Raw genomic sequence first — 21,801 nt, 5'->3', positions numbered from 1 at the left:
AACAATGTTTTTGTGGTCCCACGTTGGATTTTGATCAATAATCTTCATAGTGATATATTAGTTTTTTTCCGTTGTCAAGTGTGAAACAATATTTTTATATTCACGCGTTAGGTTTTGACGTCCACTTATTCTGTTGAAAATTTTTTCCACGGTCATAATTTAAAACTATATAAGTTGAAAAAAAAAAAGTCCGTCCACAACAGGCATGAACGTCACGCAATGTTGAGCACAAATTAAAGTTGAAATTTTTGGAATAAACAAGAAGAATCCAACACTAATTGAAGTTATAGTCATACCATACGACTGTGGGAGGAACCCAACAGTGTGAATTTGTGGCATACTTGTTGTTTATGCCAAATCCAAGTCTCTTATGCAATTGAAAACGAGCATTTGTAGGATTTGTCCAAGGCAAATGAATTGACCGGATAGAAATTAGAGCATGGATCATGGGAGGTTTGAAAGAAGGCCAAAGACCATGACTCTGAGAGTTTGATTTTATTAAGAAAGCAACAACACCAACACATACTTATTTTGTTTCAAAACCCAACAACACGTTGGTTTGAAAAGCATTCAAATCTGCAGCATATTTTCAACTGCTACCACCTCTATTAATGTCAAACTTTCAACTGACTTGACTCTCCTGTACAGTCTTCATCATCCTATAACAAATACAAATTTTCGATTATGTATACTTCCATTTGATTTCTTTAACAAGATAGTTTTCTTATTTTATTATGATCATCACGCGATTTCTTTAACAAGATAGTTTTCTTATTTTATTATGATCATCGCGCGAAAGGGGTGACAAAAACTCTGTTCCGTTCGTATGATCGAATTTGTTCGACCCGGATTATACCAAGTTTGAACAAGTTATATGTTCGAAATCTGGATCAAAACACAATATTTTTGTTCGGTTTAAAATCGGGTTCAAGTTTAAACACAAAAATTTTGTTCATTTACTTGTCCAATCCCCAACCCAGATTAGGGTTTTGTGTAATTTACTTGTTCAGATTTAAACCAATTCGGGTTTAGTCAATTAAGTACGTTTGAAACCCAATCTGGATTAGGGTTCGAACAGCTAAATATTTCGTTAATACATGATATTGTTCGACCCAAAACCGATTTTTTTCCACCCCTATCACTCGCTAGCTGTCCATCAGCTTTTTATATTATTAGTATTATTGTTATTATTATATATTTCAGTACATAAATGAGATCCATTGAAGAATAAGTTATGCCCAGAACAACACAAAAAAAAAGAAAAGAAAAAAGTTATGAGTGGCAATTGCAGCAATAATATTGATATTATTTATATGTCAGGTCGTTGAGGGACATGTAAGCAGATGTACTCTTCTATGTTTTGCAGCTCTGATAATTGGCTTGTGCAGTACTGTCCACCATTGCTTGAAACACTGGTCTGTTGTTGATGTTGTGATGGTTTATTAGTAAATGAAAACTTTCCATTGTTATGGTTTGGCATAAGAAATTTTGCAATTTCATAAAGAGAAGAAAACAAGCAATGACCAAACACACAGGGCAATATTTTTTTTTTCTCAAGAAAAAGCACAAAAAAAAAAAAAAAAAAACCTGCTATAGATGGCCAATCCAGGCAGAATTCGAGTGCTCAGAAACTCAAAAGTGAAATAATTAGCAGATGATGCAAATCTTAACCAGAGCAGAGCTTCTCAAGGGCTATATTCTCATCCCCGCCAACGGCTTCCAATGTACTTCTTGCCAAAGCCTCAGGGAAACCCATCTCCACAAATTTCTGTACCTGTAACAATTCAAAAAAGTTTGCAGAATGCAGATCGATCTTGTTGAACACTATATTAATCTATGAAGGATGCATTGACAAAAAAAAATACATAAAAGTTACCCAAAAAAATCTCCACAAATGCCACACTATACGTTTATGTACCTTTTCCTCTACCCCAAGAGATGAAGCCTTAGCAAAGGTTTCTGTCCAATACCGAGCTGTGCCAGCGAAAGTTTGATAGTCTTTAAGATACTGTAACTTGGTAAGAAAAAAAGAAAGTAAGCACAAAAAGAAAAATACTGAAAGGGGGGAAATGTCATTGTTCAAAGAGGAGCAGCAACAACAGAAAGACTAGTAGTTTCCAAGATAATGAGACCCTTAACCAGAAATCAGATCGATTAAAACAAATAGCGGAGAAAAATATAAAAATAGACACGCAGGGAAAAATAACAGCAGAGGGGACCTGTTGTGCTACAACAGCATCTTGAGGATCATCGGGTTGAGGAGCAGAGAGCAATGCTTGGACAGAGAGAAGTGCTGTCTTCAAAGTAAGAGCTGGACTCCATTGGTCCTTCAAGATATCCAGGCAAATTGCCCCACTTTGACTGCTAATATTGGGGTGCCTTCCACAGATAATAGAGACATAAACCCCTCAAAAAGGTTAATCATATCAAAGCTTAATTGATGATACACTAGGCATTGACATTAATCTATGAATCAATATATAGAAAAGCCCAAGGACAGCTGAACAACTCAAAAACCAGAACAAGTCCATTCACCAGAATTTCGCTCAACCCACAAATTTGACATCAACCATCCAAATATAGGATTTACAGTATAGTGACAACTTTGTACAGTCCAAGATAATTGGATAAGAACTCAATCTTCTCCAATGCCTATCAGCAACACGAAATTCTGATCCAAAAGGCATCTCACGACCATCTAAAAGTAATTACAAATTACTTTTACTCAAATCGAATGAAATGGAATGCCTCCTTACTCCTTAGTCCAAAAAGAAGCAGCACAAATGAACACCAAAATGCATAATTTATGTACCACAAATCCAAAATCATGCGAGGACAATCGGAAGAACAAGAACAAAACAAGCAACAGTGCTCAGAAATCAGGACAATGACATGTTGAAACTCTCAGCAAACCCATTTTGCCTACCGCAATCACAGGAATAAGAAGCAAACAATGCAGCTTGAGTGCAAGAATGGACAATGCCATAACTCATCCAAAGTTTTGGAGCCCAATTGAAAAAAAAAATGCATGGTCACTTCCATTCACTATCTATCCTCCCAAACTAATTTCTAGATGGACAAAGTATATTTATTTCAATCTTCTCACTACACATTGTATCAAAATAAGACCAGAAAGTTCACATGATCGACACCTACAGTGTATAATATTCGAGCATCATTCTTAACTCAATAGCTGCATGACTCGTTAGTCGTCCAATTATCATTATTTTATAATTTTTATTTGACTTGCGGTAGACCCAAATTTTACTTAACATGGCATAACAAGGTATCATTTACAGTGAATAAGCTAATGAAAACAGTACAGAGAAGATAATAGATAAACTACTTCCTACCAGACTTTAGTGGCAAACTGCATTTTTGGAGGCTCAAATGGATACCCATCTGCAAAAGTAAACAGACATCCAAACTGCAAATCAATGGGACTTCCTATCCTTGTTCTTTTATAAGTTCAGCAAACAACTAATTAAAAGACCAGCAAGCACCAAACAGTCGGAAGGAAAAAGAAACAAATTAACAGAGGAATTGAGGACAAAACGTGGCTTCCACAGGAAAGGAAGGGTCGGGGAATGGCAACTATAAAGAGAGGCTGTTTCTAGGCAGACACATCATTGATATTAAAAAATTAATAGCAAGCACAGGTGACCCGTGATCTAATTGTTACACATCCCTCCCCTTTCTCTCCAAGAGAAACTAGCCAAACAACACACAGAAACTCAAAACCCCAAAAAAACAACAAAAATTTTGGAGTTTTACACAAACAGCAAACCCATGGCAATCTAGGGCGTATTTGATAAAAAGCAATGGTCTTAGGTTCCAAATTTGATTATTCCCTCTGACAGACAAGTCAGGGTAAACATTGTTCTTTGATAAAAACAAATCTAATCTATAGAACAAGGATAAACGATTCAATAACATAACAATCTATATAAACACACATTCGTATATCTATAGACCTGGCAATGTAATATCGATTTGAAAAGTGCCGCCTTCGTACGGGGTACCAATGGGGCCGGGGATGATTCCAGTCAAGCGAGCAAGATTGTCACTTTTAGGGTTCACTCTGATACCAGAACCCGCGATGTCCTTGCTACACTCTTGAAGCTCTTTTTGCACACGAGCGAAGTCTATCATCTTCGCCGGCGACGGAGTTCACAGAAACCCTAACTGAATTAAAAAAAAAGTGAGCGAAAACCCTAGTATCAGAGAGGAGAACCAAAACTCCTCACTCCCACTCTAGTTCTCCCTCTCTCTCACACCGATTGACTGACGCCCCGCTGTATTCCTGCCCGCCCTTTTAAGAGCGATAAAAAGAGAGCACGTAAACAGGGCAGGGCAACACCGATGAGAAGCAATACCACATTCACATAGTTGGTGGGAATGACGTAGAGTGCGAATAAACAAAACCCAAGCACCACGCCACACCGTTCGTTTCTCTGATTCTTTCTTCGTGTTTGTTTTTTTTTTTTTTTTTTAAAAATTTTTGATTTCCAGTAAGTTTTTCAGACGCGGCCCAACTGTAAGCCCACTGAGCAGTCTTCTATATCTAGCTAATAGTGTAGGGAAAACTTTAGTCACACCCCATTTTTTACTAAAGACACCCCATCAACTGAGTTTTATAAGGGATGGTCAACTCAAATTGGGGTGTCTTTAGTAAAAGGTGGGGTGTGACTAAAGTTTTCCATAGTCTAGTACCCATTGTTGGGCTCTACTTGATAGGCCTCTCAAAAATGATGGGCCATAGGTATTTTAGCCAGAATCTGACTTGTTGGGCCAGTGTATTGGCTAGACTGTTGGTATGATCCCCTGAGCATCCATTTGGACCCACACCCAACTGAGTGGTTTATTAAACCAAGTCTATCATTTTACTTACAACAAGATCTCTTTTTAAATCAGTGAGTGAGTTGAGTTTTGACCTGTAGTAATTGGGCTTGCTCAGTGAATTGGGCTTAAATATATGATAGTTGGGCGTAGGAATAACAAAATCGCGCTAACCCAATGTATCTACTGGAATTTAATAACCTAAAACGGATAATATTATTGGTATCTATAAGGTATAGATTTCTGACATTCTTGTTGATTATTGGTTGGTCATAGTGTTTTTTGTTGCAAAATAACCAAGTTTACTAGACCGACACCAGTATTAGACATACTGTAGTAATATCATCATGACAATTTTTGGTCTTCAAGAAACCTCCAGATACAGATTCTATAGCTTTGATGGGGAAAAAAGCGATTATAATATTAACAACTTGTAGAAAGGTTGGCGCCAAACTAATTAAAATTGTTATGGGGAATCCACACAGCAAAGCCCCACATATACAGAAAGGCCACCCACAATGCCTCCAATATATATATATATACACACTAAATTGACGTCATCGATCGGTTCTGGAGACAACAAGAGATGAGTAGAGGACACTATCAATGGTGATATATAAGTGATGAAGATGAATAAGATGGAAGACATTGCTTAAAAAATATGAATACTATATAAATATATATGATAGAGAGTGCTTATATGTGTTCCTTTTGAGAGCCACACATGCTTGTAACGTTTAACAATAATGTACATTTTAAAAAACGTGTAGGCTTGGTCACTTAACGTCCTTCCACACCCAATTACGTCTACGATAATTGGTACATAATATTAGAAAATACCAATAGACTCTCTTATCCAAATTTGATTATCTTACAATAATGTCCGTTTTTCCAAATTCAACTCTAAGTCCAACCCAACCTATCACAGGCCTCACGACTTTAAAACGTCTCTTACTAAGTTAAGAAACACATGGATTGCCAGGACATACATAGATTTATTGGATGTCCAAGTCAAGTAAACGATTTTGGTAACATGACAAGTTTGTTATGGGCACGTACGTGCATGGCTTTGTATGGAGAGCCAGATGGGTTGGCAAAAGTCCTTGCAAAGGCGCCCTTTCCTTAAAACAGAAAGTCGGTTTGCCATTTCACACTAGACACATGATAGGCCCTCATTTGACGGAAAATCCCGTTCACCAAGCGCAAATCAAAAGGCTCGAGATATTTAGGGGTGATCTGCCACTAAATAGGGATTTGATTTAATGATACTCGAAGATGAGCCGGACTGAGGTGGACGAACATTCAAATCACTCAACATAAAAGGGAGAGATCGAGAGAATAATTTGAGATAAGGGTTAAGCATTACTTTGTGATTATTCATCCCTCTTTGATCTTGAGATTGACTTGAGCGTCTATAGCTAACCTATGGCCTTTAGACTTTTGACCTTTGTCATTTTCATAGTTATGACCGCAAATATCCAGAAGAGTCCCCAACCCCCATTCCAAATACGAAAGAGCCCTTTTGGAGTGTTCGGCCCAGCGCAAGTTTGTTCAATTGGGTTTTGCAATTATTAGCTAGCCAACCTAATCTCTTAGGCTAAGAAAAGTAAACTAAAGACTTAGTCCACGACCATCCTCGTGTTAAAGGCCCTCCCAATACAATCGAGATCAATCAAGAAAATCATCAGACGGCCTACATTGATCCACACTTGTCTAATATGACATTCAATAATATGAAAAGATGATAGAAAGTACCAGTAGATGAGGTACCCATTAATTGTTGCGCTTGAATAGATCGCCCACATCACCATTGTTGCCCTCCAAAGATTCCTCGACTCTCTCCTATAAATACTCTCTCAACTTCACACTCTTTCTTCATCCGTCACAATTGCAGAATTCCTCTTCAGCTCTCTGTATTAAATCTCTCTGTGTGAGCTCTGTTTTCCATTAATAATGTCCAGCATTGGAGATAAGTACCCAACTATGAAAACCCAAAAGATACAAAATGGAGCTCAAGTTTGCCTCAGAATCTTAACGATCGCGACTACATTGGCTGCGACATGGTTGGTTTTCACTGATAAGCAAACCATTGAAATATTTGGCTTGAAAATGGACGCTCGATATAGCTATTCCCCTGCTTTCAAGTAAGATCAAATCAACAATTTTCTTCAAAAAAAATCGATTGTAAATTCATATTATTGACATTTAATTACTGTTGCAGGTTCTTTGCTTATGCAAACGTCATTGCATGTGTGTTTTCTGCTCTGTCCTTGTTGACATTTTTCATTATTTGCCGTCAAGGATCAAAACCCAACTCGCATTTCTTCTTGTTCCTCCACGATCTGGTATACTTTCTATTTATTTATTTATTCTGGGAGAAATTGATCTTAGTAATAGTATTATTTGATGTGGGGTTTTGATTTTGATGAGCAGTTGATGATGGCGATGGTGCTGGCGGGATGTGCGGCGGCGACGGCGATAGGGTACGTTGGGCAGTTTGGGAATAGCCATATTGGATGGTTGGCCATATGCGATCACTTCGGCAAATTCTGTCATAAACTGATTTGCTCTATCGCGCTGTCTTTCGTCTCCGTTCTGTCCCTTCTGGCGCTTACTATTATGTCGGCAGTCAGGTCTAGACATATTCAGGCTTAGAAAATTAGAATCTACACTGTTTCAATCCATGTGTGAGAAAGTATGGTTGTAATGTTGTTTGTTAATGGTTTGCGACTGATGAATTGGGTGTATTTGTGTAATCATTGTGGCTGTGTATTAAGTTAATTGAAGCCAAACAAGCTCACTACTGTTTTCTCATTTCTGATGTATCCCCTGTGGTCAACAAAATCTACGTTGGCCGAACACTCCAAAATATACTTGTGGTTTGCTTGACTGGAGCTCTTTTGGATATTCAGTGTTTCAACCTTGAAAACGACAAAGTTCAATAAATCTGACGGCTGTGGTTTGGCCACGAATAATCACAAAGTAAAAGTAGTGTTTAAAAATTTATCTTGCGTCTCTCTTCCTTTCATAGTGAGTGAATTAAATGTCGATCCCCCTAATCTTGCCAATCCCTCGGATTGCTACGTCAAATCCCTGATTTAGCGGTCAATCACTTCTGTATATTGAATTTGGGGGATTCGCAATTCTCTACAGTTTACAATTCGTATCTAATGATGGAGAAAAAGTCGCACAAGTTTTAAAAATGACAAAAACCATTACAGAATGAGTTGGTTATGATACGAAGGAATTAGATCTTGAGATTTGAATCCTGGGATTTTTTGCAATCTAATAAGAATCTTGAGATTTTCTTGATAATTGATATTATTCAGTTATTAACCAAAGCACAACAGAGAATATACTCTGCCTGTAAGTGGATTCTAATCATGGGCTTTACCACAACTGGGTTGGGCACGGGGAAAGCTAAGATGAATTGGGCCCAAATTATGATTCTTCAATGGCCCATTTGTCAATTCTAACTTCTAAAACGACAAAGCGACTGCCTATTTTGTAGAATGGTTGGTGATATTTTTTTTTTCCAACCCATTACAAACCCCACCCATGAATTAGAGGATCATGCCCAAAATGAAGGGCCCATTGGAGATCATACAGAAAAAAAACCAAAAAATCGACCGCTTACACCCATTAGAGATCATACAGAAAAAACCGATTGTTTACACCCCTATACAGAAGGGTGCGAATGCGGAGTTTCAATCTGCCAGTTGGGTTGTTGAGAGAATGATCATTGACTTAGTGGACCAAAGAAACCTGGTTACAACTGTTCCTCTGCAAAGAACTACTACTCAATATTATTTTCCCTAACTCCACACAAAGGCTACAACCTTACAGCCTAACCATTTGAGTAACTAAACTCATAAAAATTCCTCAGTTCATACTTCATAGCGATAGCACAGACTTCAGATTCCAACCTTTCCTCCTCATAAGAGGTGATAGAGTTTGATGAAACAAAAGGATGCCCAACTGCATCCTGGTTGTCATTTTCCCTCAAGACCCTACACTTTTCTCTTATTACAAAGTAGAGCAGCTAACCCAACTGCCACAACTCAAGACTGGCTTGGTGAACATATTAATAATCTTTTCTTCCCTCCTTGGACCCCCCCCCCCCCCCCCCCTCCACGCCCCTTTTTCTTCTCCCTTTCTTCTCTGTTTAAGGAACCACAAGCATTTTCTAGATTCATTTCTCTTTTTGCCCAGAAGAGAACAGAGGGATATGTCTACTCCCCAAAATAGCTCAATGGCAAACCACCTAATGCTTTAGTCATCAAACTACTACTGTCTCGACCCCCCTTTTCATCCTTCACATTCACAACATGAACATTGTGTGCCTGGAACTATCATCCGCGCAGTCCTAAAATCATGTCCAGGCTCGGACTGATTTTGTAGAGCAATCAAATCAAGTTCAAATTTTCATAACAGATCCAAATACTAAACATAGTAATATAAGGGGTCTCCACAAGCTTAACACCCAACGTACGACAAGCAACAAAATCTCACTTATCCGGCCAAAGAGCAAAATAAATGTTGCCATATATCAGTATGAGAAAAGTGAAGGATTTTCTAAAGCATGTATTAGCGCCTGGATGTGAAATGCAGATAGTATTGGGTAGGGCAGTACATGTTCAAGTAACTACCAGCAGATTTTGATATGGGTATACCATAAAACAGATGCACATGGTTAAGGCAAATGCACATGGTTCAGACCCACCAGTCTAGGTTATCAGGTAGCAAATATCCATCAGCCTACTATAATCTATATTACTTCAAAGTTATTGCAACTATCTAAATCAAGAGAAATCCTGATAAGGTAGACCTTCTCAGAATATATAGAATACTGACTTTATTATAGGATGAAGATGGAGGACGAACCTGAGATGCTTTACCTCTTTAGGTGGGCGAAAAAAATACATGGCGCAAAGCGTTGAATGTTAGATTTTGCACATTCAATCAAAGATATAGATTTAGCATATGCAATCAAAGACAAATCCGTCACGATATGAAAGAAATACTAAAATATTAAAGAGGTTGAATTTACTCCTTCCGTTCATGGGAAAAAAATTAGTTTAATTAAAACTAAGGCACGCGATAATTCCCTTAAAATTTAATCCTTGAACTGATTTCAGAAGTTAGACCCAAAAAAAAATGTTGATTACTGTTTATAAGAACGTAGAACAAAATGGGATTCTTAAATCTTAATAGAGTATCTTCTGAAATATGGGAAATACAGAGATATTGACAATAATGGGAAATGGACATTAAAGCTACCCAACCATCAAAGCAAGATAGACACACTAAATACAAGGAATTATAAATTTATAATGGCATAAACAGAAATACTGTGGATGTCTCGGCATCAGAAACCCATAGACTATATCAAATCAAATCAAACTAAACAGTGATGATAAAGATAAACAGAAGTAGGAGCTTACAAATAAGAGAGAATTTCCATTATCTAGTTTTATTTAGTACAAACACAACCTCCAATCTGGTCAGGTAACCAAACTAAGATTTTGTCAACAAAGTAGTTTTTTTTTCATGGGAAATTAGGCTAAACGCATTTACTTCTATCACAAATTTTCCAATCATTATCAACAAAGATTAACATTTTACACTAAAAATGAGGAAACAAGAGTTGAAATTAAACAAGAATCAACAAAAACTCAACTTTTGTACATACAGAGAAATCAATTATCCTGATGCCTTCCGAAGATTCCTAGCACTGCTAGGGTCGGGAAAAGATGCCCCAAATTTTACTCCGGCCAAGAATTTCCAAGAGCTTCTTAGCCCCCTCAATATCCATCTCAACAAGTTTCTGCAAGTACACAGTAGCACCAGCCGCAACCATTTGTTTTCTACACTTTTTGGAATGGACAAGGGAAGACAATACAGAGATTGGATATTTCTTATCCAAATTCAGTATCAAAGGATCTAAAAGCTGAACTGCAGTCACTATCCCTCTTTCTTCCCTCCTGAAAATCCTTCTATTACCTGCATACAACACAAGACTTGACAAGGTCTTAGCGGCCGCTTCCTTCTCTTCAACAGCTTTACCATCCAACATTTTGATCAATGGTGCAATGCACCCACATTCACCCATTTCTTTTCTTGTTTTAGTGCTAAACCCAAGCTCGTAAACAGCTCGAGCAGCTGCAATTCTCACACCCAAAATACCGCAATTCAGTAGAGCTACGAGTCTAGCAATGAATCCATCTGAAACAAGAACTTCTGCAACTGGGTTGTATGAAGCCAAGTGAGACAACAGCTCAACAGCTGCTTCGAGATTCTTCACTGAAGGAACTGAATCCCAGTAGTTCTTTAAGCACTCAATTACCCCTTCTTTAGCCAATAAAAGCTTCAAGCTTTCATCCTCAGAAACCAAATTACATAAACACCCAATAGCATTCTCTTGGGCTACAGCAGTCCCTGAAGCTGCCAGGCCAATAAGAACGAAAATTGCTTTCTCCTCGATGAAATTGTCACTAATTTCGCTAAATACAGAGAGATTTCTCAAAACCCCAGCAGCAAAAGCTTGTGAACCAGGCGTGCCGGCTTGACAAATCTCTAATAGCGATGAAATTCCGCCTCTAGAACCAATAGCCCTCGCGTTATCTTTTGAAACGCTTAGAGCTTGAAGGACAATACACGCCTTTTCCTTGGCAAAACCACTCCCTGATTCGAGAATACGAAGCAAATGATTCAGGAGAAGCAATCCCTCCGCAACCAAGACGTGCTTGCTACTATCCACCATTGAGACCCTAGAAATGGCGGCAACAGTCTTCTCTTTCATCTCCAAAGAGCTTGAATCAAGTAAGCGAACAAGCACGGGAACTACACCCTGCGCCACTGCAATCATAACGTTCTTATCATCCTCCAGAAGCAACCCTAGCAACGCGTCCATCGCCGAGTTCTTCGCCTCAGTGCTCCCAATCTGCAACCGAGTTAGAAAATTCCTCGTCTCAACCCTTACGGCCTCCCTCTTGGAAGAAGATGAAACGACGCAGTCTTGAAGAACCCCACTCTTAATCAAAATCTCACTGTCCTTAATATGCCGATCGAGCCTCGCCAGAACAGAATCGATGTCGCTCTGCGTCTTAAGCTTTCCCTCAGTGAGGTTAGCGCTCTGACATTTTTCAGCGAGTGAAACGGCATCGTTTAGGGTATGAGAAATGGAGTGAAGGAGGTCGAGACAGAGAGGGTGAGACGTAGAGCACGGGAAATCGTTGAAGTCGGCGAGTTGGGTTTGTAGATCGCTGAGTTTGGTCCTGCTTGAAGCCCATTTTCCCTTGAAGTTCTGTACGTGAGGGATTTGTTCCAGCAGAGAATGTAAAAGCCGGTTCGAGAGGTTGATAGGATCGTCTTCTGAAGGTTTCATGGCGGGTTTTTTGAGCTTTACAGAGACGAACAGAGATTTTTATGCTTTAAAGAGACTATGCGCTACAGACATGTAGAGTTGGCAACGACCAACGACGAAGCGAGACTCTGTAATCCATCAGTAGACTAAGAAGTAGTCTGAAAATGGCGATGGTTAAATCCGACACGCAACATAAGAGCGTGATCTCACGGATATCTAATTTTAGTGGAATTGTAGTGGAAGACGGCTATTGAGAGGGTCGAGTAGAGTGTGAGGGTAGTGGGGTCCGCTAACTTTTCAAATAATACGGCACCTTTTATTACCTAAAACGACAGGTAGTACTCTGAAAGTTCCCAATTCGATCCTGTTCTGTCACGCGTCACAGACTATTAGAGTTTTTTCGGTCAATCCGATGGTTACACGCGTCGTTCATTCATTATAATCCAGCTCAATAATTAGTCTGTGACGAAATTTGCGATACAATCATGTTACTTTTACTGTAGTTCCAGGTTATTCTGCCGGGATATTAGTGTCATTATTTGTAGTTTTCCGGTTCAAGTTTTTCAAGACGTGAATACCCTCAAAACCTCCACAATTTTACGAGATTGTCCGTCTAATGAACAGAGGCTCAGGCCCAGCAGCAGTCTCATGGCAACATTTCCAGATTTGGTTGGGGTGGCCCGTGGCCATGGCATAAATATTGGCATGGCTGAAGCCTGGACCACTAAGAAGACCAACCGATTTGCTCTGATAGACAACGACCTCCACAATTACGTTAGCCTTGATGGCTACCAGAATGAATATCAATTTCTCTGTGTTTAGTCAGCGTGTTTTTAGCTTTATTTATATTCGCTAAACGTTAGAAATCATGGCCCTTCATGTCACTGTGGGGCAGCTTCCCACCAAATCTTTTATTCAATATTCTATCATTTTCATCGACTCTATGAATTGAGACTTCGCCAACTCCATAATATATAGAAATAATTTTCATATGGACACAAACTTTACGTGTTCGAAATCAAATGGCTGTAATAAAAACACAACAAAAGTAACGATCACACATTTGATGTGAGACCCGTTGTATTTATGATTGAAACAAGTATGTAAAGTTGGTGCACATATGAGAAATATCTTATATATATTTGGATAATGCAACTTATGTCGCACCAACGAATTTACGGTTTGAAATGTTATTAATCCGTCCGATAGTGTATATTGGAATTTTTAGATTCTCATGATATTTGAAAATTGAGTAGTGATTCGCCTAACTCTTACAATAACCCCACATATACTACTTTGATATCATAGTCAGCACGAAACAGGCTTTACGTGTTTACTTGGTAAAACATTCAATATTACCAATTTGTTTTATGAAATGGTTTTGACTATTTCATTGCAAGTGATGACTAACAATGAACACGAATCATGTTTAAGTAGACTTATAAAATAAGTCATTAAGCTCGCAACCATGGAGAGAAACCTACTACATGCAATTAGTTTGGAATATGTTGACTTGGTGGTTCTATCTTTGTCTCGAGATGTTTTGATATCTTTTCACTATTTTTGGGCCACAAAAGCTGGACTGGGCTTTCACTTTATTATAGCATATTTGGGCTTTGAGAAGTGGCCTGTTGGCTGTTAATGTGAAATCATTTGGACTTGTTATCCACTTATAATGGGCCAATCGGAAGCTCAAGAATAGTTGGCCCATTATAGTGTTCCGGGTCAACATTTTGGGCTTGAAGCCAGACAAGTAACAATCTTAGGCCCAATAGGTATCTTATCTTGCGAGTTGCGATAACTACAAGTAGAGCCTATACGAGTGACATGTGTGAAGAAGCCAAAAAGGAATTGCCAAGTATCAATAAGCACTACGACATCGTTTCTCATAAGGGAAAGCTTCTCGCTCTCGGTGTAAAGCCGCGGGAACGCTATCATTCGCTCGCTTGGAGTCTAAAAGCTGTGCCGAACTGAACCTGAAGCAACGATTAAGCCTAGTACTGGAGCGATAGGTGTCGTTGCGATTTTGTGGTTCATTTCTTCGGCGCCCTGCGGTCTCAGAGACTCCGTTCGTAGTAGCTCACAAGTTGGTCAGTCTTACCGGTCTCAAACTTGGATCGGAACGTGTTTCCCTCTCCATTGACATCTATAACCGTGGATCTGTGTACGTACTTCCTACTCCCTGATATACGAATTTTTTTTCGATTTCAATTTTCAATTAGTTTCAGTTCTCGATCTCGGATTTGCTCGTCTTCAATTATGGCGGCAGTTTTCTGAATTTTAACTTGTATGTGGATTATGTGTTGAACTTTGAGATCTATGTTCGAAGGCATTGTTGTCTAGGTTTTTAATCTTCAACCGTTGATTTCCTGTCAACATTCACTGTTCAATATGGAATTGTGAATGAAATTAATTTGTATGGAGCTGCGGTTAGGATTGTAAACGAGGAATGCCCTTGCCCTTGTAATTTTGCAATAAACAGCAGATGGTTACATGTATTATCTGATTCTCTGTTGCCGTTTGTATATTTTTGAGAGCAACCTGAAGTTTGGATAGCTTTTGTTTTCACAGAGATGCATATGATGTACGCCTTCGTGACAATAGTTGGGCTTCAGATGTCTTTTGATTATGTCAGTGGCAACACTTGGAAGTCATGGGAACGACTTGACGCATAAGCTACTCCATTCCTTTATAACTCATCCTAGACCGAGTTGAACTTCTTTGATTAGTCTTTTGCTTTGTAGATGTGACTAATACTTGTCATGTGCAGTGGTTCAGTTATCTCTTATTCTTTTCAGTTGGAGTAAAAAGAAAAGCGCATGTTCTATGCAACACATAAGGTAATCACATTCCGGATCCCGACAAAGACTGCACTGCAGGTCGGGAGTTGTCGTTTTGTTTCTGTTTGGAATGACAAATTTCTAGGCACTGACTGGTGCATATGCTGTTTCTAGGAGGCATACCCAACTCCAATTCTGCCATTGGACATCCTTACACATAGATTTACTGATAAGAAGTCTGCCTTGGTAGTTGTTACTCTCTTATTGTGAAACAAATGTAGAATTGTGGCATGCTCTTTACATAATCGAAAGATAACTGATATTCTTAATGTCTCTCATGTGCTGGATGAACAAATTTTCTGTGTTTTTCTATACTAACTCTTCTAGTGGCTCAACATCTCAGGTTAATGTAAGGATTATTGTTACAGCCTGTGTGTTCTTTCTATCTCAAGTCTTAAAAGGTGTTTTGTAGCGGAAATTGGTAGGAATTGTGAATTTTTAATGGAAGATTTATCTTTGAAGGAGTTGTAGATTCACCATTAGGTGTAACCTGGACCTGAATGTAAAATGTAGAGAATATGTCTGTTTGTATGGGTAACTCATCGGTTTCTATCATTTATTTGAGTTTCACCTTCATTAAATATTTTCTGACCTGGGGCCAATGAAGATTACAAAGCCCATTATACTTGGGGTTAAAAAAGATGGGGGAATGCTTCTATTCTTGTATGGCTTGTTCATGTGCTAATAGTGAGATGTGCTTCTCGTTCAGTACTTTTTCTATCTAATTTCTTTTTTGTGACAACATTTTTTGTTTGTGCAGAGGTTGTTGACCAAGTATGGATCCCAAATTTCTGTCATGACCATTGTTTTTCTGTTTGCTTACTTGATTGCCGCCCCTTCAAAGTCAAAAGGTACCAAGGGAAGCAAAATGCAGCGTTGAGCATTACAGTTGAACAGTTTCAGATTATTAGTTTTTACCTTCCTTTTTTTCCACAGGGATGGCCTATTTCTTCTGAACACATCTGACAAGCATTTTCAACTCCCGATGGTCAAACGAATTTTCTAACCCTTCTTTTTATATTTCTGTTATGTTACTGCTCATCCTATTTTACTCCTCCGAACTAACCTGCTAATTTATTTTTCTCTGAACCAGTTTTCTCTTTCCACAATAATTCTGGTGCTTGTTTACTACAAATATGATTAGATGTTCCTTGGTTATTCAAAACTATTTATAGCTGGATAACTTAAGTTCTGGTGCCCTGGTTTTATAGTTCCACGTCTGGTAGTATTTACGTTTTAACCCGATTTTCAAGTACTTGTAAGATGTGATGCTATGAAGATACCCTAAATTTCGGGTTAAAATACTGTCTGTTACATACAAGATCTCCCTGTAGTCTGTTACATGCAAGATTTCCCTGTAGTCATAGGTTAATGATTTTAACTTCATTGAAATAGATAGATTGAAACTTGAAAGTACCTGGAGATATCGAGGGCCTATATATCCTAGTAATGTGTATGCCTCTGGACTGGTTTGCTCTTCCTAATGTCATAGAATTTTGTTACTTGAGAACCACGAGTAATTCAGATGACACTCATGTGTGTGATATCTTATAGAGGTCTTGAGTTCGAGTCTTCCCTGGATTCAAAAAAGAATTTTGTTCCTTTGCTTTTATTGAGATAGATGACCAGAGGTGTTTTTGTTGTAATTTGTAATCTTGGGTAGTAATTAATGAAAGAAATAACGTATCGAGTGCAGAGTGGCTATGAGCCAATGATAAGATTTTATCGTTGAGTATGACTTGTCTGCATAGTATAGTTAGGGACGGCCAAGTCGTTTATGAATGAGGTGTTTTTGTTTTAATGTTGAAGGATGTATGCATAGTATAGTTAGGGCGGCAAAAGTCGTCTATGAATGATGATCTAATTTATCTAATTTGGATTAAACCAAGTTTAGACATAAATTATATATCTGAAATTTAAGTTCAAATGTAGAAATTTTATTCTATTTAAAATCTGATCTAGATCGAAACACAAAATTCTTATCCAATTTATTGTATGAACTTTAATCCGAATTAGGTTATTATCCAATTGATTTATATGGATTTGTACGTTCGAAATTCAATTAATTCAATTTGGATTAACATCCGACAGTTTGTAAAGGCTTGATATTGTCAGACTCAAAATCGATTCTTTTTTGCACTGTGCAGTTAGCTGATATATACGTTCGTGCGTGTTTCACAAGGTAACAATTGACCACATTAAGTTCAACCAAATATATACGTTTATTCTAAACCTATTTGACATGGGATGCGTGGGATGTTCTCTACATGATGAGATAGCCATTACAAGAAGCATTCATCAAACAGGCAACTCAAGGGAACCACAAACACCATCATAGGCACAGGGATTAGCACATAATAGAAAGGTTTGTGAAATATATAAATTCAAAATCACAAAATAATCTTAAAAAGAACTCTAATCTCTCTTGAAAATTGAGTTACAACGGACACATCCATCTCCTTTCCTCGAAGCAATAAACATAAACCTTTTTTTTGCCAAGTCAATACCCTTAACTCGTAGTCTAATCATCAAAGAATCATCTTGACCACAAGAATCACATAATCAACACGTAGAAAAAGCCAGAATGCGTGCACATCAGCAATGCTTTCAGCAAAAGCAAAACCTTCCATGACAAAAAAGTTGAAAATTAATGATCCAATTAATTATGCCAAGGAGTAATAAGGGCCAATAAGTTCTTAAAGCTCAAGTCTACAAAAACTAAAGTCTGTCTTAAATCTTAATAGGAGGATTATATAACACCTATACAAAAAGCAGGAGAGGGTAGAAAGAGACCAAGATATTATGGATAAAGAATTCAATGTCCCCCATGCTCCCAATAAAATCGTTAAGACTTGCAAGTCCAGAAACAAATGCGCAGGTATGTTCAGGCAAGACCAAGAACAAATGATAAGACAGTCCACAAGAATGTTATAGTCTCGGATAACAGTTGGAGCTCTTGACCTAGTGGGAGCCTACTCCTAAGGACTTGAAACCCCTCTATTCGAGTCCCCTCACATGCTAATAATAATAATCATCTCAAATAACTTAACCAAAAGAAGAACAGTTGGAGCTTTTACTAAGCTATTCTATACCTTACCGTTCATAATCTCCAAGACAATTAGCCAGTCACAGGCCTAAAGACTAAAGTTCACATTAGTCTGACGTATGATTTTCCACACAGCAAAAATCCTTCCACCGTCCGTTTCAACTTTCAATAAAAAGAATGCAATAACAAAACTGTCCAGGTCCATCGGCTCTGCATCCTTTTCAGGTTCCACATAAATAAGGATTCACATCATTACTTGCAGTGAATAAAACGTAAAACGGGTCACTTAAAACCAGCATCCCATCTTTGGCTTCAATAGAACTTGAATAAATCAGCCATGGGAGGTTTCAGTTGCACCCACAATCCATTGACTGGAGAAGAACAGAAAACCCTGCTCCGGAACTTGGGGGATTTATGCATCAAATACCATCAACAGCACCAGGGAAAAAAACAAAAAAACAACAACAACAAACAACCAAGAGATCCTCCCTCTTGATATAGAAGCCCTACCAGAAGGACTGGGGATTTCAGACAACATTGATTTATCACTAAACTTGAATCCCCAACGTAACTCAAAACCAAATGGATCCTACCTTCAAAGGCAATTGCCATGTAATCCAGTCCACACACGTGAAACAATAAACAGTTACATATAAAAACAAATAAAGTGAAAATTCTCAAAACTGATTACTAACTATGAAGTCAAGTCGACTGACCAGATAGCTTAAGCTTCCACACTTGAGCACACACAATTTTAAAACTATGATAGACAGTAAAAGAACTATAATGGTTTGAAGCTAATTATAAATATTTATCTTCAAGCACAAATATCGAAGTCAAAACCATATCTAGTGAGGTAGCCTCAGCTTTCACCCTCTACTAGCAAAAGTTGCTTGAAAAAGTAATTTCCAGCAAAGCAAGGTCAGAAAGACAAAATGGTCTTGAGCTACAATATTTTGAACTCTAAGAATGAACCATCCAATTCAAATTCATTACATATAACATGAAACAAGGGGAGCGGAAATTACCTCCTTCCAAGTTCCAGCTTGCTGTCCTCTTAAGTCTTAAGCAAAAGCCAGTCTACCAGACCTTCGGACACATGACTGATGACTCTCGACATGAATGCGTTAACTATAAGGCACAACTACAACAAAGTAGTGCTGAACATTCCCACTAGTTTATAGACTTTTGGACACAAAATCACTCTTCCAAAAGTGAGTTAAACAACAAGGACTTCGCATTAATTGAAATATTTTTCACTGAAAGTCAGAGTAATGCTACATGCCCCCAAAATATGACACCATTTTACCCCCAAATCTATGTGGTATGTGTAGGGTCAACTTAACATCCAACTTCACATTGATTGGGAGGTAAAATGGCTGTCATATTTTTGAGGTATCAAACATTATTCCTGAAAGTCATGATAAGCATTATCACATCATTTCGATGTTGTCCATCAGCTCAAGAACCAACAACAATAATTGTTTTCTCATCTAGTATGACAATGACTAAACACACTTCAAAATCATTAAAATATGATGCAGCCAACAAACTGCACGAGATTAGGAAGTGTGCAACAAGAAAATCTGCTAAAACTACTACAACACTATTGAAAACAAAGTAAATAGAAGAAATGCTCATCAATAGGATCAGACATGGTGCACCTTAGGTTGCCACGGCTGAGACAGCAAAATTAGAAGAAGTTTATGAAAACCCCTTCCCAAGCTTTTGGATGGCACAATACATTTTTCTCCTGGAGCCAACTGCATTAATCCCCATATCCTTCAAGTCCTCCAGTGTCAGCAAGGGCAATACCTCGTCATCCACCTCATGAATCTCGAAAACTGGTGCATATCGCCCTAACCCTAGACTGTTTAACCAAACCTTCACTCCATCCTCTCCGTGACTCCCATTATTGTTGTTGTTATTCCTATCATCTGTATCTGATGGACCCGAAAAATCCACCCCATCTTGGTGGTCTCGTGTCCTAATTGGCCTCCTATATCTCGCATCTGCTAAATTCTCATTCAAAAGATCCGGACTCTGTTCTCTCAACGGACTCTCAGAGTTCTCCCTATCAAAATCACGATAGGTTCCGTCCTCATCCATGTCTTCTCCGCCGCTGTATTTCTCCTCTCCCTCAACATTATTGCCGCCGCCTCCATTATCGGCCACTCTAGAAATCCAATTGGACCGGACGCGTTTCGTGGTGGCATTCGAGCCTCGTTTTTTCGAATCCTTGACTCGCCAACTCCCAATGGCGACGGTGTCTAAATTGACCTCTCTATCCTCGTCTAGGGTTTCGTTTTGGAATTCGGTTAGGTTCGTGAGAGGGCGGGTTTTGGACGATTTCGGATCCTTTCTGTGGTCGATAGGGAGGTGTTGCTTGAATTGCTTGATGATAGCGGAAGATCTTCGCCCGTGAGAGTCGTAGGGCTGGTCGCCCCCGATTTCGCCTAATCGGACGCTTGGCCTTCGCTGTCGCTTTGATCCAACAGGTTCGGATGTCGTTGTCACCAGTTGCGCTCCTCCGACGCCGTTTAGTTGCGCTTCCGGTTGCTGTATATCCGCCATTTTTTGAAGAAAGAAGCAGAGATTTCGAAAAAACCTACTAACTCCGTCTCTTTATCATTCAGCTGTTCTACGTCTCCGCTTTCTGTATAGAACGAGAGATCGGTCGGTGAACACGAGAGAGTATTATTGACAGTTTAGGTTAGTTACCTGAAAGGAAGAGAGTGAAGTGAAGGAGTATGCCGATGGAGTGAAGAGGTCGAAGAGATGCGTGAGTTCGAGTAGGAATGTGTTAAACGTGACGCGTGTCCCACATGGGTGAGAAAATGAGTGACAACGCGCCGGAAGATAGCGTGAACTTTACTTCCAATGATTGGAGAATTAATTAAACTTTATTTTCTCAAAGTGTAGGAGGCAAGTGGGGTTGGGAGATCAATTAAACATTAATTTGGTCTTTTAAATTCCTCACGCAAAATGCTAAAAATAACATAAACTAAGCCAATATCATTAATTCAGATAACAAACCTGGTCTAGCTCGTATCAAACCAGATTACTATAAATGCATGTGAAACTAAAAAACATATGGCTTCTGCAATGGAAAGGGTCGGGGACAAGCAAAACGTATACCCCACATAATATATGAAGATGTTTTCAAGAAATGAACTTGTGACTAGGTTACAGCTGTCAATACTTACCGCTGGACCTGTTCATCTAGCCTACCTAAACAAAGATGCATTAAGCAGCTGTATTGTGACATGCACAAAAAGTATAATCAGGTGTGCAAATGTTGTAGCTCCACAGTCATGGGGTAGGGATGAGCAGAATCATCAGCCAAAACAAAGTATAGCCTCTACAGTGAATAGCAATTTACATTTAACTAGCCTGATAATTTCAGAGAAGGTTAAACCTATGGTTTACTTTGATGCATAGCTTTTGTTAAGTTCGCTAGCATTATCACAATGCCAAAAAAGGAAAAGGAAAAGAAAAAGAAAAAGCAGAGGAAGAAAGAAAAGACGCATTCAATGGCTTTAAAAGTTTTCACTAACAGCACCTAAAAAATCAGCTTTCGCTATGACAGTAATCAGGTCAATAATTGAATTTATTAGAAAAATGAAGCAGCAATTACATACAGAAAATATGATGGTAAGAGTTCAGTATTGCAGCCACAGCTATGCTACCAGGAAGAAGAAAGCTCAATT

At 38.6% G+C, this 21,801-nt stretch overlaps 4 protein-coding genes and 1 pseudogene across 5 annotated transcripts; 2 read left to right on the top strand and 3 right to left on the bottom strand.

Annotated features, from left to right (window-relative positions):
* Nucleotides 1-1,290: 1,290 nt before the first annotated feature.
* On the bottom strand, nt 1,291-4,449 carry LOC120003333 (ubiquitin-conjugating enzyme E2 27-like). 2 transcript variants are annotated; one of them, XR_005469330.1, is made up of 6 exons: nt 3,975-4,449; nt 3,354-3,402; nt 2,220-2,379; nt 1,919-2,008; nt 1,588-1,774; nt 1,291-1,417 (listed from the first exon to the last, which is right to left on the bottom strand). XR_005469330.1 is itself a non-coding variant. In XM_038852283.1 (5 exons), exons 1-5 carry the CDS (start codon nt 4,150-4,152, stop codon nt 1,667-1,669), a joined length of 585 nt encoding a protein of 194 aa, XP_038708211.1. In that variant the 5' UTR covers nt 4,153-4,449; the 3' UTR covers nt 1,470-1,666. The 2 variants fall into 2 exon arrangements, 1 of the variants encoding a protein (XP_038708211.1); XM_038852283.1 differs by lacking the exon at nt 1,291-1,417 and having other exon boundaries at nt 1,470-1,774.
* A 2,180-nt stretch (nt 4,450-6,629) lies between these two features.
* On the top strand, nt 6,630-7,653 carry LOC120004625 (CASP-like protein 1F1). Its single transcript, XM_038853999.1, has 3 exons — nt 6,630-6,983; nt 7,061-7,184; nt 7,273-7,653. Exons 1-3 carry the CDS (start codon nt 6,793-6,795, stop codon nt 7,492-7,494), a joined length of 537 nt encoding a protein of 178 aa, XP_038709927.1. The 5' UTR covers nt 6,630-6,792; the 3' UTR covers nt 7,495-7,653.
* Nucleotides 7,654-10,279: 2,626 nt separating this feature from the next.
* Nucleotides 10,280-12,373, bottom strand: LOC120004063. The gene has a single exon (XM_038853288.1). It carries the CDS (start codon nt 12,224-12,226, stop codon nt 10,577-10,579), a length of 1,650 nt encoding a protein of 549 aa, XP_038709216.1. The 5' UTR covers nt 12,227-12,373; the 3' UTR covers nt 10,280-10,576.
* Nucleotides 12,225-15,975, top strand: LOC120004206 (annotated as a pseudogene).
* A 3,331-nt stretch (nt 15,976-19,306) lies between these two features.
* Nucleotides 19,307-21,006, bottom strand: LOC120004083. The gene has a single exon (XM_038853317.1). The coding sequence runs from the start codon at nt 20,663-20,665 to the stop codon at nt 19,796-19,798; it is 870 nt and encodes a 289-aa protein (XP_038709245.1). The 5' UTR covers nt 20,666-21,006; the 3' UTR covers nt 19,307-19,795.
* Between the last annotated feature and the right edge of the window lie 795 nt (nt 21,007-21,801).

This window comes from Tripterygium wilfordii, chromosome 8 (genome assembly GCF_013401445.1).
Source record: "Tripterygium wilfordii isolate XIE 37 chromosome 8, ASM1340144v1, whole genome shotgun sequence".
Taxonomy (NCBI): Eukaryota; Viridiplantae; Streptophyta; class Magnoliopsida; order Celastrales; family Celastraceae; genus Tripterygium; species Tripterygium wilfordii.
Note: the sequence above shows the minus strand (reverse complement) of the source record. Positions and strands in the feature narration are given on the sequence as shown.

Excerpts from the sequence above, each read along its gene's own strand:
- LOC120003333 (XM_038852283.1), bottom strand. The coding sequence starts at position 4,152 with ATGATAGACTTCGCTCGTGTGCAAAAAGAGCTTCAAGAGTGTAGCAAG. Across the intron at positions 3,403-3,974 it reads AATCGATATTACATTGCCAG|ATGGGTATCCATTTGAGCCT; the intron begins GTCTATAGATAT and ends TTACTTTTGCAG. Across the intron at positions 2,009-2,219 it reads ATGCTGTTGTAGCACAACAG|TATCTTAAAGACTATCAAAC; the intron begins GTCCCCTCTGCT and ends ACCAAGTTACAG.
- LOC120004625 (XM_038853999.1), top strand. The coding sequence starts at position 6,793 with ATGTCCAGCATTGGAGATAAGTACCCAACTATGAAAACCCAAAAGATA. Across the intron at positions 6,984-7,060 it reads AGCTATTCCCCTGCTTTCAA|GTTCTTTGCTTATGCAAACG; the intron begins GTAAGATCAAAT and ends TTACTGTTGCAG. Across the intron at positions 7,185-7,272 it reads TCTTGTTCCTCCACGATCTG|TTGATGATGGCGATGGTGCT; the intron begins GTATACTTTCTA and ends TTTGATGAGCAG.
- LOC120004063 (XM_038853288.1), bottom strand. The coding sequence starts at position 12,226 with ATGAAACCTTCAGAAGACGATCCTATCAACCTCTCGAACCGGCTTTTA.
- LOC120004083 (XM_038853317.1), bottom strand. The coding sequence starts at position 20,665 with ATGGCGGATATACAGCAACCGGAAGCGCAACTAAACGGCGTCGGAGGA.